We start from the raw sequence: 21,754 nt of genomic DNA on the forward strand, positions 1-21,754 counted from the left end.
CATATCAGACAAAATAACTTTAAAATAAAGACTATTACAAGAGACAAAGAAAGACACTACATAATGATCAAGGGATCAATCCAAGAGGAAGATATAACAATTGTAAATATTTATGCACCCAAAATAGGAACACCTCAATACATAAGGCAAATGCTAACAGCCATAAAAGGGGAAATCGACAGTATCACAATCATAGTAGGGGACTTTAACACCCCACTTTCACCAATGGACATATCACGCAAAATGAAAATAAATAAGGAAACACAAGTTTTAAATGGTACATTAAACAAGATGGACTTAACTGATATTTATAGGACATTCCATGCAAAAACAACAGAATACACTTTCTTCTCAAGTGCTTATGGAACATTTTCCAGGATAGATCATATCTTGGGTCACAAATCAAGCCTTGGTAAACTTAAGAAAATTGAAATAGTATCAAGTATCTTTTTCGACCACAATGCTATGAGACTAGACATCAATTACAGGAAAAAAAATCTGTAAAAAATACAAACATTGAGGTTAAACAATACACTACTAAATAACCAAGAGATCACTGAAGAAATCAAAGAGGAAATCAAAAAATATCTAGAAATAAATGACAATGAAAACATGACAACCAAAAACCTATGGGATGCAGCAAAAGCAGTTCTAAGAGGGAAGTTTATAGCAATACAATCTTACCTCAAGAAACAAGAAACATCCAAATAAACAACCTAACCTTACACCTAAAGCAATTAGGGAAAGAACAAAAAAAACCCAAAGTTAGCAGAAGGAAAGAAATCATAAAGATCAGATCAGAAATAAATGACAAAGAAATGAAGGAAATGATAGCAAAGATCAAAAAAACTAAAAGCTGGTTCTTTGAGAAGATAAACAAAATTGATAAACCATTAGGCAGACTCATTAAGAAAAAAAGGGAGAAGACTCAAATCAATAGAATTAGAAATGAAAAAGGAGAAGTAACAACTGACACTTCAGAAATACAAAGGATCATGAGAGATTACTACAAGCAGCTATATGTCAATAAAATGGACAACCTGGAAGAAATGGACAAATTCTTAGAAAAGCACTACCTTCCGAGACTGAACCAGGAAGAAATAGAAAATATGAACAGACCAATCACAAGCACTGAAATTGAGACTGTGATTAAAAATCTTCCAACAAACAAAAGCCCAGGACCAGATGGCTTCACAGGCAAATTCTATCAAACATTTAGAGAAGAGCTAACGCCTATCCTTCTCCAACTCTTCCAAAATATAGGAAAGGGAGGAACACTCCCAAACTCATTCTATGAGGCCATCACCGTGATACCAAACCAGACAAAGATGTCACAAAGAAAGAAAACTACAGGCCAATATCGCTGATGAACATAGATGCAAAAATCCTCAACAAAATACTAGCAAACAGAATCCAACAGCACATTAAAAGGATCATACACCATGATCAAGTGGGGTTTATCCCAGGTATGCAAGGATTATTCAATATATGCAAATCGATCAATGTGACAAAACATAACAAACTGAAGGAGAAAAACCATATGATCATCTCAATAGATGCAGAAAAAGCTTTTGACAAAATTCAGCACCCATTTACGATAAAAACCCTCCAGAAAGTAGGCACAGAGGGAACTTTCCTCAACATAATAAAGGCCATATATGACAAACTACAGCAAACATCGTTCTCAATGGTGAAAAACTGAAACCGTTTCCCATAAGATCAGGAACAAGACAAGGTTGTCCACTCTGACCACTATTATTCAACATAGTTTTGGAAGTTTTAGCTACAGCAATCAGAGAAGAAAAAGAAATAAAAGGAATCCAAATCGGAAAAGAAGAAGTAAAGCTGTCACTGTTTGCAGATGACTTGATACTACACATAGAGAATCCTAAAGATGCTATGAGAAAACTACTAGAGCTAATCAGTGAATTTGGTAAAGTAGCAGGATACAAAATTAATGCACAGAAATCTCTTGCATCCCTATACACTAATGATGAAAAATCTGAAAGTGAAATTAAGGAAACACTCCCATTTACCATTGCAACAAAAAGAATAAAATATCTAGAAATAAACCTACCTAAGGAGACAAAAGACCTGTATGCAGAAAACTATAAGACACTAATGAAAGAAATTAAAGATGATACAAACAGATGGAGAGATATACCATGTTCTCGGATTGGAAGAATCAACATTGTGAAAATGACTCTACTACCCAAAGCAATCTACAGATTCAATGCAATCCCTATCAAACTACCAATGGTATTTTTCACAGAACTAGAACAAAAAATTTCACAATTTGTATGGAAACACAAAAGACCCCAAATAACCAAAGCAATCTTGAGAAAGAGAAACGGAGCTGGAGGAATCAGGCTGCCTGACTTCAGACTCTACTACAAAGCTACAGTAATCAAGACAGTTTGGTACTGACACAGAAACAGAAATATAGATCAATGGAACAGGATAGAAAGCCCAGAGATAAACCCACGCACATATGATCACCTTATCTTTGATAAAGGAGACAAGAATATACAGTGGAGAAAAGACAGCCTCTTCAATAAGTGGTGCTGGGAAAACTGGACAGCTACATGTAAAAGAATGAAATTAGAACAATCCCTAACTCTATACACAAAAATAAGCTCAAAATGGATTAAAGACCTAAATGTAAGGCCAGACACTATAAAACTCTTAGAAGAAAACATAGGCAGAACACTCTATGACATAAATCATAGCAAGATCCTTTTTGACCCGCCTCCTAGAGAAATGGAAATAAAAACAAAAATAAACAAATGGGACATAATGAAACTTAAAAGGTTTTGCACAGCAAAGGAAAATATAAACAAGACGAAAAGACAACCCTCAGAATGGGAGAAAATATTTGCAAATGAAGCAACTGACAAAGGATTAATCTCCAAAATTTACAAGCAGCTCATGCAGGTTAATATCAAAAAAAAAAAAAAACAACCTAATCCAAAAATGGGCAGAAGACCTAAAGAGACATTTCTCCAAAGAAGATATACAGATTGCCAACAGACACATGAAAGAATGCTCAACATCACTAATCATTAGAGAAATGCAAATCAAAACTACGATGAGGTATCACCACACACCAGTCAGAATGGCCATCATCAAAAAATCTGCAAACAACAAATGCTGGAGAGGGTGTGGAGAAAAGGGATCCCTCTTGCACTGTTAGTGGGAATGTAAATCGATACAGCCACTATGGAGAACAGTATGGAGGTTACGTAAAAAACTAAAAATAGAACTACCATACGACCCAGAAATCCCACTACTGGGCATATACCCTGAGAAAACCATAATTCAAAAAGAAGTCATGTACCACAATGTTCACTGCAGCTCTCTTTACAATAGCCAGGACATGGAAGCAACCTAAGTGTCCATCGACAGATGAGTGGATAAAGAAGATGTGGCACATGTATACAATGGAATATTTCTTAGCCATAAAAAGAAACAAAATTGAGTTATTTGTAGTGAGGTGGATGGACCTAGAGTCTGTTATACAGAGTGAAGTAAATTAGCAAGAGATAAAAATACCATATACTAACACATATATATGGAATCTAAAAAAAAGAAAAAAACAATGGTTCTGAAGAACCTAGGGGCAGGACAGCAATAAAGACGCAGATGTAGAGAATGGACTTGAGGACACGGGGAGGGGGAAGGGTAAGCTGGGACGAAGTGAGAGAGTGGCATGGACATATATACACTACCGAATGTAAAATAGATAGCTAGTGGGAAGCAGCCGCATAGCTCACGGAGATCAGCTCGGTGCTTTGTGTCCACCTAGAGGGGTGGGATAGGGAGAGTGGGTGAGAGACACAAGAAGGAGGAGATATGGGGATATATGTATATGTATAGCTGATTCACTTTGTATTAAAGCAGAAACTAACACACCATTGTAAAGCAATTATAATCCAATAAAGATGTTAAAAAAAAGAAGAATTGATGTTTATTTCACAATCATATATAGGCTCAAAAATGGATATGTTGCCCTGCGACTCCATTGTCAAAAGAAAGAATCCATTATTTTCAAAAGGAAAGAATCTCAGCTTTTCTATATTTCATTTCAAAACTACGTGGCCAATATATTAGACCTGTTTGAAATCTATTTAAGTATCTGGCACCTTGTAGGTTGTTTGCCTTTAAAAGGTTTTTCTGTTAGTTTTTAGAAAAAAGGGTGAGAATCTCTAATATCAAGAAACTCTTGGTCAGTCCAACCATCCAAGTCATGGCCACAGGGCTGAGAAACACAGGTTAGAATGGAATGTTGGCATTAGGCTTCAGGAAAACAAGGCCTGGCCATTTTAGCCAGTCACAGAGAACTCCTGGTCACCTCCCAAGGGGCAAATTGATGTCAAGTTCTGCTGTCTGTCAGGATTAAGTGCCTGTTTGCTTTTTCACTAACATGTGGTTTGAGAACAAAGCAGCTCAAATCTCCTCAGCCCCTAACAAAGCATCTCAAATTGCTGAGTAAAATTCCTTAATCCCCCATCTTAATCTGAAAACACCAGCAGCGCCTGATAGAAAACTGTGGTCTCTTTTTGTGCTACTCTCCACTCCACCCACCCCCATCTTCCTCATTCCTGACCACCTCTTCCTCAGCATCACCATTCACATGTACATTCAGCTCCCCCCAAATGTGATTCTTCAGTGCAATATTATCACATTTGAAACCCAGGTCACTTGGTCCAAGATCTTGGTGCCGGCTCTAGACATTTTTATTCCTTATCCACTTCATTTTTTAAAGTAAAGGGAAAAAAAAATAAAGATCATCACAGAAAGATGAATTAACCATCTTCACATAACCTTGAAGATTATATGTACACAAATAGTATTGTCATAAGTTTTAATGACAGGGCTTAACTGTTTGTTTGCAATATGTGTCAACTCTCAGTCAGAAGTCAAAAAGATATGGAGATTTTACATACCCATTTAGAATATTTTTAACTAAGGTAAGAGAAGGAAGCGAAACTAACTTCTATGGTTGGAAACTGTGAAACAGTCTTTGTTAACACTTGGCAAAAGAATCAGCAAATAGAAAATATTTTCCATTATGTGCATATATTCACTGAATATTAAGGATCAAGATTTTATCTGTTGACTAGAGGTGAAAGGCTCCAATCTTTTGCCACCTTAATTTGCAAAGTGTTGAAGTCTGCAAGTTGAAGTACATAAAACCTTACTTTCTGTAAAAAAAAAAAAAAATGCCTTATGATTTCAACACTTTATTTGTGCTATCTTTTCTTACCAATTTTAGTTGAAAACAGAATTGGTAGTTTTTTCTTGGGGGGATTTTTTTGGGGCAACTGATAAATTAAGTTCTGGTTTTAGGGAAGCTGGGATTCATGGCAGTTATCTTTGTTTCTATTTTTCTATAAGAAAGTTGAACAAGATTCACCATCAAAGATAAATAAAATCAGAAAACTCTACTCCTTCACTCCAAACATCTTATTCAATTGAGCACCAAGTTAAGATAGATCCTGATCTAGTAGGCTCTCACTCTTTCTCACTTCTCTCTCACAAAATCCTCCTCCCTAACACAAGTGAATAAAAGCCTTTTCCCTAGTAATCTTGGACTCTGTTGCAGTATGTATATCTCTGAAAAATGGTAATAAAGCTTTATAGAGAAAATAAAAAATAGGAGAGTGAAAACTTCCTAACACCACAAACATCTATGAAAATAGCACCTGTGCTATATTTAAGAGTATCACTTCCTGCATTTTTCTTCCTGGCATTTTTACTTTCTACAAGGTTGGGTGAAGGGAAAGAGCAAAAGGAGAAGATGGGAGGTGTATGCCAACAGCCTGGTTCTAGTTCAAGCTTTCATCGCCAACTGTCCTCTTGAGAAGTTAACCTCTATTAGAAAAAAAAATAAAGTATTGGAATTCAGATACAAAACAGCACATTTTTCTCAATAAATTCAACCATTCCTATAAAACCCCTACTTAAATAGTAGAAACAACACCCCCTCCCAGTTCAGGAATGAATATCCTTTACAAATGTCAGATTTTTAAGCTCATCACTTTGAATAGGAGGAAAATAGAAAATCTGGACCATTGTTGCAGCTCCTAATCCATAAATCCTCAAACATGAACCTTTCTACCCTAAACCCAAGGTTAGAGGCAATGACCTTGAATGACCTAAATAGAGCAATGATCCCAGAAAAGCTTCATAGTACATGACATAATACATGGGTAAAAGCACGGACTCTAGTCAACCTATCTATGTTTGAATCCCAGTTCTTCTATTTCCTAGCTGTGTGGCCGTGAGAAAGTTACTCTGTGCCTCATTTTCCCCTGCAAAATGAGAATAATAGTCATACCCAACTCATATAAACATTAAATGAGTTACTATTTCTAAAATACAGAACTGTCTGCTATAGGAATGTTTGATTTTTTAAAAATTTACACCCTTCCAAGTTAATTTGAAAATAAGAGCTTTCTTTTTCTACTCTGTTCAAAGAAAAAACTTTTTACATCCTAATGTGACAGCATGGGAAGAAAAGAAATAAAATGGTGGGAGAAGGTTTTGGCCTAGTTAGTTTTATCATAACAAAATTTCTGTAAAGGATAAAGTTCAAAGCAAGAGATGCTACGAATTGCATAAGGACTACAGCAACATCATTTAAAATGTTCGGGAGAAACTCAAAACATTCCTCAGGCTACAATTCTTCTGTCCAGGATGTACTATCACTGGAATTCTTAAAGGCTTGCTCCATTGTGAGCTCGTGAAGCCAAAGCCAAGGGTGCCATTCTCAGGCTCTCTAGTTAATTTTACCATATCTCACAGGTATAAACTGCTCCTAAACCTGAATAATCTTTCTAAAAATATATGTTTGCAGTCACAGCAAATCAGGGGAAAGGTACCAGTGAATCAACATCAATATAAATTGATCAAACTTTCAAAATATATTTCTTAAGAATAGCAAGGCTATGTGTAGAATGCACCACACGTTAGTATTCCCTAAAAAAAGTCTTCTCAATCATGTTTAATTATAAGCCCAAAGAATATCTGAAACTCCTCAAAAAATGGAGGACGTATGATGAAACAGAAGGCCAGCTAACAATGGTTTTCTAGCTTTCATAAAACTGGTAGAGAGCAGTGAGGTCTTAGACACACAAGTCTGAGGATTTTGTCGTTTATCTCACCTCTTTATTCATTGCTTAATGGAACTTTAGTTTTCTAAAATCAGAAAGAATGAAGGAAAGGAAGGAAAAAAGAAGGAAGGAAGGGAGGGAGGGAGAGAAGGAAGGGGGGAAACTGAAAATAACCTTATGGTCCATCAATATGTAATTAGCCATGGGCTATGGAACTATTAAAAATGACTCTGTGTGTGTGTGTGTGTGTGTGTGTGTGTGTGTGTGTGTTGTCTTGCTGGCATTCATGGCATATTCTTAAGTTAAAATGCAGATTAGAAGACTGTATGCATAAAATATCTCATTAATAATTTTATATTGATTATATGTTGAAATGATAATATTTTGAAGAGGTTGAGTGAAATAAAATATGTTGATCAAATGGGTAAAAAAGAAGAAGAAGAAGACCGTGTGCATAGTATGATTTCACTTGGGAGAATTTTTTCTCTGTTGTGTATAGGAAGCAAAATCTGAGAGAAAACAAAAATAAAGAGAATAATGATTATCTGTTTGGAGGGTTTTCCTTTCTCACTGTTTTCTCTTTTCCCAACTGTATTTTCTCTTATTTGTATGAGCTGTACGCTTATGATGTAAACCCAGGTGGCCACAACCAAAATGTCAGCTCTGCACGTTTGTACCTGGACAGAGGGCACCATTTCCATCTGTTAAATTCTGATTACACAGAAACCTAGGTACAGCTGCCAGTCAATGTCTCACATAAATAAATACATAAATGTATGCATTGTTATATGCAGACATTCACACAAACTTAAAAAAAAATTATGAATTGCTAGGATTATTATTAGTAATAATGACCCACATCTGATCAAAACTACCGTATCAGTCATTCTCAGATTTTAAGGAGTATGAAAATCCCCTGGAAGGAATCTCAAAACCCCAATGGCTGGGCCTGCCCTCAGGTTCTGATTAAGCAGGTCTGGGCTGGAGCCTGAGAATCTGCACGTCTAGCAGGTTCGCAGGAGATGCTGGTGCTTCTGGTCAGAGAACCACTTTGAGAACAACTGACATATCAAGGCTATTCTGCTTGAATGATGAAAGTCTAAGGATGAGCGGATGCCTCTGTGTTCAGGTGTGTTCAATTCTACGCTGAGGACGATGGTAAACAGCTGTTCTTCCTCCTCACTGGAGAGAAGAGAGGAAATGGAATTAACCTGTACGATAATAATTTAGGTTTACTCTAGAGGGGAAATGTCCCCCCATAAGGGTTATTAAGCACTGAGACGGGCTCAGAGGGTTACCAAGAGGAAGTGTTTGTTATCTGCCTCCCTAGAGGTTTTTAATAACTTACAGACCTTACTTGAATGGCGAGGAAGACAAAAGAGAGGACATAAGTGGCACCAGTTATTTTCAAGGAGACCCAAACCCATTCCACTACCTTTGGGTGAACAGGGATCACTAAATATTTTCTCTTCCTCCGCGCCCCAAATCGAGCGATATGAAAATGTTCTGTTTTTTCTCACTTCAAGGAGAGTGTTTCAGACTCAAATAATATTGAAATAGTTCAATTTATACCCTTTCCTTGAGACATAAGAGCAGATCAACCAGGACAAGATGCTTTTCTGATTTTCTATCTCCCGTGCTGGGAAAGCACCAAATCAAGAGGTTTACATCTATCTCCTTGGAAGAAAAAGCCCAGACATCAACTCAGTAAAACTTACAAAAGGCTGCTTTCAACATAGGCTGGGAGCTTCCAGAGAAAATCTTTGGAGAATGAAAACAAATGCAGTTATATAGCCCACTCAACTAATTTTCCTTAGGTTAAACTCTTCATTCTCATCTCTTTGCTATCTCAGAGTACAAAACCAGTCACAGTCAACAGCTGACACTTGCCTTCATTCACTAGACATCTGGACTTTTCCATGATTCTCATCATGGAACTTGGGAAACTGACATACCACACTCCCACGGGCTATGAGAACTTGGACTCTGGTGGGTGAGACAGCTGGATTCACAGCCCCATCCACCATTCCCTGCCTGTGTGACCTTGAGCAAGTCATTTAATCTCTCCGTTTCTCCTCTGTAAAATGGAATCAATTCTACCTGTCTCCCTGGGCTGCCTTGGCGATTTAATGAGATGCAGAGTGGAGAGGATCTTAGCCCAATGCCTGCCTCACAGAAGGAGCTCAACAAATGTTAGTTGTGTCTCCCTTCAAAACCTAGTCCCTGAGGCAAAAATGGTCTGGACAGAAGCCATTTGATGACTCTTAAGTCTAATTAAACATTTGTTACTAAGCCAATTTTGTATATAGATTTTTGTTCATCCATATTTTCTCCCAGGTCAGTGCAACTTTGCTTCAATGAGTGCCTCTGAATTTCCACTGACCGTGTAGTGGAAAAAGCCTCTCTTGCACCAGTATATTAATAAACTAAATTGTTTTGGATGTAATTATACAATTAACTCCAAATCAGCATTTCCTTTGGAACCCATTATTTCCTTTAATATGCAATGAGGAAATGGAGAAATAGCTTTGGATTTAACATTGGTATTCAGATTTCTCTGCTTCATTAAGAAAACCAAATACTAAGCTCCGACTATTTTCAAAACGGGACTTATTCAGATTATAAGTAAAAAAATAAAACAAATAGCTATAAAATGGGAATATGATCATATAGCTTAAAGCATCATTATGATGATGAAATGGGATAATTGGTGCAAAATACCTAGCAGAGTTCATAGTACACAGTTAGCTACAATTATTGTTATTATGATGGTTTTGAGTATGTGATGAAGTCCTCTTCAGATCTAAAATTTGATGCTTACAAGTTATTTAATCCTCAGGAAAGCCTGTCTCATTCCTTCACTCTGTGAATACCACCGTCCTAGACAAAGAACACTTAGGACCTGCATGACCACATCCACAGCAAATTTTTCTTGTGCCCTAACTTCTTTCTTTTTTATTAATTTGTAGAAGTGGGCATTTATGGAAAATCTCTAAATATGTTTCTTTTCTATTGACTTATGTATTCCATACTTACTTTCCTAGTCCATACTGTGGAAAAGTAGCATGGGATCATAATCATTTAGAACCAAAGGTATCTTAGGGGGTCATCTAATCCACTCTCATTATTTTGAAGATGAGGAAACTGAGATTCAAAAATGTGAGGTGACATTCCAAAGCCCCTGAACAAGCACCATCAAATCAAGAACACAAATTCTTTCTTCTCATCCCAGCAGCTAGGGAGCTAAGGGAAGTACTAATAGGTTTGGGATATTTGTTGCATGGAGAGTGTGTTTTTATTTTCATATCTCCAGGAATTGTTATTTGTGAGTGACAGAAACCGAACTTTAAGAAACTTCAGCAGAACAGGATTCCATTGGTTCATATAACACAGCCTCAGGCTGCAAGGAAATTTAGACACAAGAGACTTGAAAATCTGGACTTGTTATTGGTCTCTTGACTCTTTTTTCTGTAGATTGACTTCATTTTCTCAGACTGACCTTCTCTATAAGCAGTCCCAACGTAGGGAAAAGACCATACCCATTAGGACCATGTGCTTCTGAATGTAACAGCAACTCACACACAGTAGCATAACTAAATAGAGGTTTTCTGACATAGCAAGATTTACAAAGGGGAGTAGACTGAGGCTGATGCAGCTACTTGAGATGTTCTCAATGATTCAAGGTCCTCCCAAGTCCTACTGCATTGTTCTTAGCAGGCTGAAGATGTCATCGTGCACAAGTTTCCGGCAGAGGGGAGAGAAGTAAGGGCAAAAGTCACTTGTCAGCTGAGAGTGACCCCTTTCATCAGGACAATAATGTTCCAGAAGTCCCACATAGCAGACTTTCATTTATATCACATGGGTCGCAAATGAACATCTGTGGTTCCAGGACAGTGTGAGGAGATGGGTAGTTTCAACTGGGAACATACCTGCGCTAAAAAAAAAAAAAAAAAAAAAGTGCGACTTTGCTCATCAGGAAAAAGCGGACAATAGATATGGGTAGGCAGTTTGTTTGCCACAGGACATTCCTCTTATTTCCAACTGGACAAATCCTGAAAAGGGTCATGGAATGGCTCTCTTGGCTCCCACGCCCACCCCATGACCAGAATAGTGGGAGATCACAATTCACAGCCCCAACTAGAACCACAGGCAGGTTAGGAGAAGATTCCAGCATAAGGAAGAGCTACAGTTGCCAGAGGAAAGGACGGGATACACAGCAAAGGAAACAATAGATACTATGAGAATCCAAATTGCAGGAAGTATAACCATAATACAAAAATTTGCTCAATACTGAAAATGCTGATTATAGTTGTGAATTTTGAAAAGCACCAAGAATTTCCTCTGCTGAAGTTCAGAGCATACCCCAAAGCCATAGGGAAACCCATAGCAAAAGGCTGATTCCAAATATTAAATATAAAAGATTGCATACCCATTTGTCAGGTGGATCATTTTATAGCCTACGGGTGAGTAATAGGTCAAGGCTAGGTATCTGCTGCCTCATCCAGGGGTATTATCTTCAATCATGTTAATTATATTAATATGACCTGCACTAATGAAAACCACAAAAACCTATTTTGGTTCCTCTCAGCACATACATTTTGATAATTTAGTCCTGTCAGGCTTGTGTGCCTCTCAGCACCACACTCAATGCTCATAATATCAGGGTAATTTTAAGCATTTTCTACGCAAAACCAACAAAGAAAATGACTTGTGAACTAAATTTCATTTTGGTTGAGCAGCAAACCAGATCAAGAATGAAGAGATTCATGATGACTTTAGGGATGCTTCTGGTCTTATCAATCCATCTCTCTTTCTTAACATATATTCTGCTTTGACATGTTTTCTAAATGATTAGCCACCTGAGAAAATATTTAAATGACCAAATCATAAGGTAAAAAATTTATAGCCTAAATTACATTAAACAAATTCAATATGTTATGCATATGGAAATTAGGAGCTTTCAGATTATATTTTAGCCATTAAAATGTGCCTTAAAATATTTAGCTTCTGTCTGCAACAGTGTGATTTTTTTCGCCTGTACTTCTAATGGCAGATTCTCAGAGTAACCAAGCGAAAACAAATGACTTAGTCCTTGGTTCAGAGAAATAATGGGTTACTAGCATAATTAATTTTATGTTTAATTACTGTAGAATGAAACAATTCAACAATATCCAATCAATCCTTAGAATGACAGAACAGAAGGTCAGCAGTTGCTAAGTCAATTGTTTTGAAAGAGAAATTTATGTCAGGTTCTCTTTTATGTGCTATGGAAAGAAATTGGATAAAAGTGGTCAAGCAAACATTAATTAATTGTATAAATGTAATCTGGTTGTCATGCTAAATCATACAGGCAGGGGATATAGTTCTCAGAATGGTGGGCATGCATCAATTGCAAATTTCAGTGACATGTCCAACCCTGTCCCACTGCCAAGCCATACACAATTAAAAGCCTTGGAGTCAAATATTAACATCTCTAGAATTCTTTTTTTTTTTTTTTAATTTATTTATTTTTGGCTGTGTTGTGTCTTTGTTGCTGCGTGCGGGCTTTCTCTAGTTGTGGCGAGCGGGGGCTACTCTTCGTTGCGGTGCGTGGGCTTCTCCTTGTGGTAGCTTCTCTTGTTGTGGAGCATGGGCTCTAGGCACACGGGCTTCAGTAGTTGTGGCATGCGGGCTCAGTAGTTGTGGCTCATGGGCTTAGTTGCTCCATGGCATGGGGGATCTTCCTGGACCAGGGCTCGAACCCGTGTCCCCTGCATTGGCAGGTGGATGTTACCCACTGCGCCAGCAGGGAAGCCCTAGAATTCTTTTCATAAAGTCTGTACTGACAATCGTGGAAAGGAGTTGGTGGTTCCACTCCATTGCCTTCCACAGCAGCCCCCAGCACAGGGGGCTGAGACAAACTGAACTCCCCACTCCTTTTGCTGTCCAATTAATAACAAGAAACTATTTCACAAAATAGTTTGTTTCTTTTTTTTCTGACCCTAGCACTGATCACATTTGGGAGCTCATGTAGGCAATAAAACTAGAAGATACGGAAGGTGGTCCCCATTACATTTTCACATTCAAAAAAGTTAATTTTCCAAGATTGTCTCCTGGCCCTTGGTTTCCCCAGCATTTAAAGGCATTTAGATACTCTGCTTATTTGACTCAGAAAACCCCAGCTTTCCCTCTGCCATAACTAAGGTACTTATATCAACGTGACTGTGTACTTGCGTCAAGACCACCCCTTCTGCCTGTATTATAACTCTTTTGGGAGATGCCCCCAACATCCTATTTTATTTTTTCTCGACGGCTTCTTTCTGAAACTAGAGTATGAAGCAGCCCTTTTCTCTGCCAGCATGGAGGTGAAAGATCACATCTACATCCCTTGAGAATTTCCTGTGAAAAAACTAAGGCATCACTTTCCCATCATATCTACCAACTCCTTGAGGACGGCTTTGAGAAATCCAGGCCTGAAGAGACAGTGCTTACTGTATTTAGGATGTTACTAAAAATAAAGAAGAGTTTGTGTCCATTTAATTAATGGGACTGGGCAAAATGTGGAACAAGCTCATTCATGGAGATCAAAATCCGTAAGGTACAAAAATTCCCGTTGGGGTAGTTGAATTGAAGGGGCACGAGGGAGGCAATGGGGGTGGGGGGTTAGGGCAGCTGGAAATGTTTTGCTTTTAGAGCTGGATACTTCCTGCAGGTACATTCAGCTTGTGAAAATTCACCAGGCTTATAATTTATGTATTTTTCTGTTTATAGATAGATTTCAAGAAAAGGTACTCGAAAATGCAAATTAAAAAGTAAAGCCTCTGCCATACAGGCCTTAGTGCCCAGGAGTCTGTGGCAAAATGTTTCTCTAAGAGGATCTTGGATTCATTATAGAAAATTGGGTGGATGCCTCTGGTTTTTCATGAATCAGTTAAGGTTCTTTGCACATGCTGAGTTGATATTCTAGAGTAGCAGCCCTGTTCAACCAGGCTGGCTTGGGCCCTGACTGAATTTTGACCATTGGTTAGTGATTGTAGCAATGTGGCACTTTGAAGCTGTAGCTTAAACACAGAATTTTTACTTGAGAGGTCAGAATAACCCTAAACTACATGAAAAGTGTGTATAGTTACCAGGACCTGTGCATGTATTTGGAAGGTTCCACGGACCAGAACAGGGAGCCCTCATGACAACACTCATCCTCTGTTAAAGCATTAAGTTATCCCAATGTCCAAAATCTCCCACAATGCTGAAACAGTTGTTTTCCTTGGGCCATCAGACATTTTCCAATAGAAATATTCAGCTAGTTTTCACATTCTTTTTTTTTTTTTTTTTTTATTTATTTATTTATTTATTTTTGGCTGTGTTGTGTCTTCGTTTCTGTGAGGGCTTTCTCTAGTTGCAGCAAGCGGGGGCCACTCTTCATCGCGGTGCACGGGCCTCTCACTATCGCGGCCTCTCTTGTTGCGGAGCACAGGCTCCAGACGCGCAGGCTCAGTAGTTGTGGCTCACGGGCCTAGTTGCTCCGCGGCATGTGGGATTTTCCCAGACCAGGCCTCGAACCCGTGTCCCCTGCATTAGCAGGCAGACTCTCAACCACTGCACCACCAGGGAAGCCCAGCTTTCACATTCTTAAATACAAGGAACCACTATGACTACAAATTTAGTATCTTCAGAATAATCTGGGAATTCTTTCTTCCAGTATTAAGATTGCTTTCAGTAGCAAAATGGTTTGTCTATAGAAACATTCCTCTCAGACTGAGTGGATACCAGGCTGACATCCACATTGCCTGGACTTCGAAAGCATCATTTCTGATAGTAGAACTGGTTGAATGGAAAGTTGATACCCTTTAAATAAATCCGACCAAAACCAGAAATAGAAATGCAGGAGCTGACTAGGTTAAAACCATTAAATTATGCTCCTCAAAAGGCATTTGATAAATCAGCCACTGATATTTCTAAGTAAATCTAGTTTAATGTTTGTTGATTTATGCAAAGATGACCCATTCTTTGTGTGATAAGGTCTTTGGGACCACATGTCTAATTTCTCAACCATACAAATACTCAGTTCTAGAACCCTCATAAAAAACTATGTCTGGACTTCCCTGGTGGCGCAGTGGTTAAGAGTCCGCCTGCCAATGCAGGGGACACGGGTTCGAGCCCTGGTCCGGGAAGATCCCACATGCCGCGGAGCAACTAAGCCCATGTGCCACAGCTACTGAGCCTGCGCTCTGGAGCCCGTGAGGCACAACTACTGAGCCTGCATGCCACAACTACTGAAGCCCGCACACCTAGAGCCCATGCTCCGCAACAAGAGAAGCCACTGCAATGAGAAGCCTGCGCACCGCAACAAAGAGTAGCCCCCGCTCACCGCAACTGGAGAGAGCCCGCGTGCAGCAACGAAGACCCAACGCAGCCAAAAATAAATAAATAAATAAATAAATAAATAAATAAATAAATAAATTAAAAAAAAAAAAAACTATGTCTGTTTGTTATGGATTACTCATAGGTGGGTGTATATAGTATAGCATAATATTGTATTGTTCAGCATTATTTTTCATGGAAAGTAAGAAGCCATCAACTATAAGAAGCACAATAACTTTATATAATATCACTAAGGAAGGAAAAAATACTCCTAATTTTAACTTTTTCTCTTTTAAGATACAGCTTTATTTCAAATATTAGAAGCTGAAAAATGTCTTAGATGTGATGAAATATGTCTTTTTTCTACTAACTTTTTTCTACTCTGGAGGAAAAAAATTCTAGCTAATTTTAAAATTCAATAGCAATCACCAACGGACAAGGGTTTGGGGGGGGTTGTTTTTAAATATATTGCAGTGAACATAAGCCTTTTTATGAGTTAATATGAAAAAGGATAATATTGTTTTGCTATTTGGAAAACCAAGTTACTGTCTTCTACCAAGTGAACATAAAAGGTCACAGTTCCCCTCTTCTATTTTCTGCAATAGTTTTTGCACTGCTGATGAAAATATGACATAAAATAGAGTACATAAGATCCACACAAACTAACTCACAAAATGCAGTTTCTCGGTATTTCCTTTAAGTACAACTCTAAAGCAATTATACAGTCACTTTACAAAACCTTAGCTACATGTAATTATCCATGACAAGTGCATTTGTGACACTGAATTCAATCACATTCCCTTAAACTTAATCTTTGAATGTCCATGGCAGTAATAAAACCATCATTTGCCCCAGCGAATATTCTTTGAAATTAATTTTTCTTTCCACTTTTAATTGTAACACGTTTTGCTTTCAAGAGAAGACGTAGAAGTCTAAATTAGAAGAAAACTCAATTATCTGAAACATAATTCATTCTAAACATATCGCTGAAAAACTTTGCTTTAAGCAGGGAAGTTCATGATTCTTTTCCCTTTTTGTGTAGGGCTGGAATGAATCCTCTAGATTGGGGTTTTAATCCAACAACTATTTTGAAACCTTAGAATAAAACATATAATAGCTCTATGAGATTGAAATTTTTAAAATCATGAATCAGTAATAATATTTCCCCATTCCACCAATTTAAATATAATAAAGGGGGAAATAGCTTGAAATACTTTAGGAAAAAATAACCACTAAGATGGATACATACTTTGCAAGTAGAATCTATTAGAAATACTCTGGTACAAAACCTTTCTAATACCTTATCACCAGCCCTTTCAGATCACTGTGGATCAAAGCTGCCTTCATTTTTACTGGTAAAATTCTGTATAAATGCTTAACACCCAAATACAGGGTATAAATTTTGATTCACATCTGCATTTTAAAAAGACAGCTTTAAAATACATTTTGGGGACAGCTGGGGAAACTGGAATATAAACTATATGTTAGATTATATTATTGAATTGTTCATTTTCTTAGGTGTGTGATAATGGTAATTTAGTTATATGGGAGAATGCTCTAATCATTAGGCGATACACGCTGAAGTATTTAGGAGTGAAGTGTCATGATGTCTGGAATTTACTCTAAAATAATACAAACACACACACACACACAGCGCACAATGGTGACAAAATGTTAACAATTGGTTGAATGCAGGTGAAAGGTGTACAGATATTCATGGTGCTCTGTTTTCTACTTTTCTATAGGTTTGAAAGTTTTTTTCAAAATAAAAAGTGGAGGGGAACTTGTATAAATTCATGGGAAGGCTCTTCATCTGAACAACACTGAATATATACATTTTTTACTCTTTCCCTCCATTTCAATAGTTGATGTTAGTATGTGCTTCTCTGATGCTCCAATAAAATACTTCTGGAAGAATGGCAGGTCAGCATGCCTTGTTTTAAGTTTATTAACTGACAACCTACTTTCAATGACAAAAGAAAATGTAATCTAGGCCTGTTTTAGAGCCATGATTGTCAGCTCACGTGGTCAATATGTCATGCAGGGTACACTTCATTAAGGAGTGAATTACTTCGCTTGTAATCTGAGCTAACTGAACGTCAATGTCAGGTTGTAAAAATCATAGATTAAAATGTAACACTAAGTGCAATCAGATAGGCAACATCACCCTTTGCCCTCCAAAAACAACCCCAAATCAGGGTTTATTTTATACAAGTTGCAGATAGAAAGTCTCTTTTGTACCACAAAGAAGCAATTTTCCTGCCACTGAAAGGACTGCCAGGTTAGGTGTAATATTTACGTGTCTCATTGCCACGCTTTTATCTCTGGCAAGATTGAAAATTAAAATTTCACTGTGTCCAAGTGTTCATTAGCTAAGAGAGTAAACTCTCCAGGTTAATATCCCATGTAATGATAAGAGAAACAATCAAAAACCCCTGCAAAGGGTAAGTACTAGAAAGTATGTTATTTTGGCAAAATCGCTCCCATGTCCTATGCATTATCAAAAAGGCAAATTCCCTGTCAAAGATGCTCTCCAAAGATAAGGCCCATGAATCATGAAACACATCTAATTGTAATACACTTATCCTGTGTCAAGTCAATGAAATTCATCTCTCTCCTGGTTGTTCTAAACAAGGCAAATGGATTCGGTACCATATTTACTTAACCAGGCACGCACTGACCATGTTGATGGTCTTGAACATGGGAGAGGTTTGGTAAAGTGAACAAAGGGCTCACTCCAGCATCAGATAAGAAATGACTTTCCATCCCAGTGCTGCCACTTTCTGTCTATATAAGTTTGAGCAGGTCAGTTACTGTTTCTCAACTTCAGTTTCTTCGCCTGTGAAATAGGTATGATAATACTCACCTCTCTGGATTTTTATCATGATTAGGAATAATATATGAAAAACACCTTGGAAGGGCCTGACACTTATCAAGTACACAGAAAAGGGGAATTATCAATTGTATAACAGCAGTACATTTTATTTTTCAAAGATATGAATGGTTTTTCATTGAGCAGATCACTCTGGTCTTGAGTGAATAGTGCAGTGCATGTGTTAGTGAGTTTGAAATATTTAATAAGGCACATTATGTACAACACCAAATGAGGTAGAAATCTGGCTTATTACTATGGCATTTCATCATAGCTCAAGGAAGATCCGAATTTTCCAACTGGAAAGAATGGCAGGTAATGGTCAAATACGCACATCATTTTTTTTCACGTACCTCTGTCTAAGTGAGAGCTCCCAAACTTTGATTTAAGAGGATCTGCTTTGCATTTCTCAGGAGTCCAGCGTGGGAAAGGACCCCTCATGGTGACTTCCAGGGGAGGGGGTTAATTTGGCAGAGAAATTCCGTGAAGTGTTCCCCACCCAGAACGCTTCTAGAGGGGCTTACTTAGAAATTCACTAGGTAAGAATTTTTGTCCATCTTCTACTTGTGGTGTCCCATTCTATATCCGTAGCGTTTCAATGAAACTACTCTTCCTGAAGGAATATCAGCAAAAGTAAAACAAGTGGAATCTTCTAGAATACCAGGATCAAAATTGCTTTGTTTTGTGCTGAGATACTCTCTAATATCTGGTCTCTTCTATCTGTAGACATGTGGAAATAATTTCTTTTTAATTTTTTATCTTTATACAACTTTTAAAACTTAAACTCCATTTACAGTTATTACAGAATATTGGCTATATTTCTCATGCTGTACAATACATCCTTATAGCCTATCTTACACCCAATAGTTTGTAACTCCCACTCCCCTACCCCTATGTTGCCCCCCTCCCCACTGGTAACCACTAGTTTGTTTTCTATATCTGTGAGTATGCTTCTTTTTTGTTATATTCACTAGTTTGTTGTATTTTTTAGATTCTACATGTAAGTCATATCATACAGTATTTGTCTTTCTCTGTCTGACTTATTTCACTTAGCATAATGCCCTCCAAGTCCATCCCTGTTGCTGCAAATGGCAAGTTTTCATTCTTTTTTATTAATAGTATTCCGTTTTTTTGTGTGTGTGTGTGTGTGTATATATATATATATATGTGTGTGTGTGTGTATATATATATATATATCTCTCACATCATCTTTATCCATTCATCTGTTGATGGACACATAGGTTTCTTCCATAGCTTTGCAATTGTAAATAATGCTTCTAGGAAAACTGGGGTGCATGTATCTTTTTGAATTAGTGTTTTTGTTTTTTTTCAAATATATACCCAGGATGGAGCTGCTGAGTCATATGGTAATTCTATTTTTAGTTTTTTGAGAAAACTTCATACGGTTTTCCATAGTGACTGCACCAATTTACATTCCCACCAACAGTGTACGAGGTGGAAATAATATTTCTGAAATGTGACTTTGGTCTCTGGGCAAAGGGATAGGATTGGGTAGAAAGAAGCCAGCCCAGGGCTGGGCATGTGGCAGGTGCTCGGTTTGTAAACAGAGAAGGAAGCTGTGCCATAGTACTTTCCTTCAGTTTTAAAGCCAAAAGAGAAAACAGTCGTTATCATCCAACAAATGAAAAACTCTCTAAAGAGCATCATTTAGAAAAGCACTCTGGCCATGCAAGTTTACATTTTCAGTGTTAACGTAAACAGTCCTTAAGTTGGCTGAAAGGTCAGGACAGCAGCTAATAAAATCAGCAACTAAATTTAAAATAAAGAAATGTCCTTCCCTTGCAGAGGGAATTTTAGCTTGCCCTTTCCTTTGGTCACAGCCTGCATGAGAATGTCTTTAGATTTTTCAAAAGTGAAAGTTGGAGTAAATAAGATGTGAATATTGGAGGCTGAGACCTGCTAGATGTGTTTTTTAAACAGCTCTTTAGATGGGCGAATACTGCAGCTTGATTAAGACATGCATACCTTGATCATCTGTCATCTGCATGTCTTTAAGCCCTGAGGGGTAGTTTGTGCCAGATCCGGAAAGAAGTATGCCCCAAGAGACTGAGGACAGCACTACCTGGTAATCAAAAAAGAGAAATGAACATGGCATTGAAGAGACTTAAAGAGGCGGGCACAAAACTCATTTGTTTATCCCCTAATATAAATTTCTTCCCAGACCTCGTTCATTCCTGCTATCCTTCTCCTTAGCTGGGAAAGAAATTGCATCATTTCTCTTCCTCTGGCTTTACATCTCCATTTTCATAAGGTGCCCCTTGCATTCTCATGCGTGCTAGATGTCAGCATTACCCACAGCTCTGGAACAGGCTGGGGAGAGGGGGAGGGGATCCTTATGAATCCTGGATTCATAACATTGGGAATCCAGGAAAGGATGCAGATGGGCCTGGATGGAGTTTGAGAGGTTTGGTCTCAGCTACAGAAGGCCCTGACCCAAGTCCATCTCCTGCCACCCCATTCCAGGCCGGGACAAGGCTGAAATAGCTCAGCAAACCACACTCGTTCATTCTAGTACAGCTGCTCCCAGTGGGTTTATGCACATCGTACTTTGATGCATTTCCTCTTTGGAAACTGGCTAAAATTCTTCTACTTTTCATTTTGTATTCTACATTTTGTTAGGTAAATTTTTTTCCATCTCCACCCACCATGATACTTACCCCAGTGCAATAACATGGTAGTCTTAATAAACACTTCATCAATTAATACATAAATTACAGAATTCGTTGAAAAAAAGGGTTACAGCGGCATTTATTCAAAATCCTGTGTTCCACATCATTAATTAGGTTGACATAATACCATGTATTTGTTTCAGAAAGTAAACCTGCTTTCTAAGAAAAATTCATCAACACTTATAAGTTTTGAAATCAAAGAACGCCCCCCTAAACTTCATTTCTTAGCCAAAATCTGTAATTTGGCAACTGGTGAAAATGAATGAATATTAGAAGTTTAACGATAAAGAGAATAAAAACCAATTATAATCTTATTGTAATGACCAATTTTTGTTTATTTGTTATAAAATGTTTTAATATACAAAAAAGGACGAATAACAATATAGAATATGTTGAATTCTATTCTATGTTGACTAGAATATGGGGGTCACCACTGAGCTTAAAAAATTAACTAGTACAAGCATAGCTGTAGTTCCTTGTGTACCCCTCCCAAATGCATTCCTCTCCAAACACCCACCAGAGGGAACCCTGATTCTGAATTTGGAGGTTATCATCCTAAAGCATATTTTTATACCCTTATACAAATGTAAATTTCCCTAGACGACATACAGTATCATTTTGCATATTTAAAACTTTTGCATAAGTAGTGTCCTATTGTACATGTATAATTTGTGGGCTTTTTTAACTCCATACTTTTTGGGATATATTCACTTTGATACATGTTCTAGTTTACTCAC

At 37.7% G+C, this 21,754-nt stretch overlaps 1 protein-coding gene across 1 annotated transcript in view; it reads right to left on the bottom strand.

Annotated features, from left to right (window-relative positions):
- The window catches only part of LOC309643694 (uncharacterized protein), a 58,944-nt gene extending 38,299 nt beyond the window's left edge, over positions 1–20,645 (bottom strand). Inside the window, exon 1 of the mRNA XM_082426676.1 lies at positions 20,314–20,645. Coding sequence (XP_082282802.1) covers positions 20,314–20,443 — 130 coding nt within the window. The 5' untranslated portion in view covers positions 20,444–20,645. The remainder of the gene's footprint in view (positions 1–20,313) is intronic.
- Positions 20,646–21,754: the final 1,109 nt, after the last annotated feature.

This window comes from Balaenoptera physalus, assembly GCF_965194825.1.
Source record: "Balaenoptera physalus genome assembly, chromosome: 15".
Lineage (NCBI taxonomy): Eukaryota > Metazoa > Chordata > Mammalia > Artiodactyla > Balaenopteridae > Balaenoptera > Balaenoptera physalus.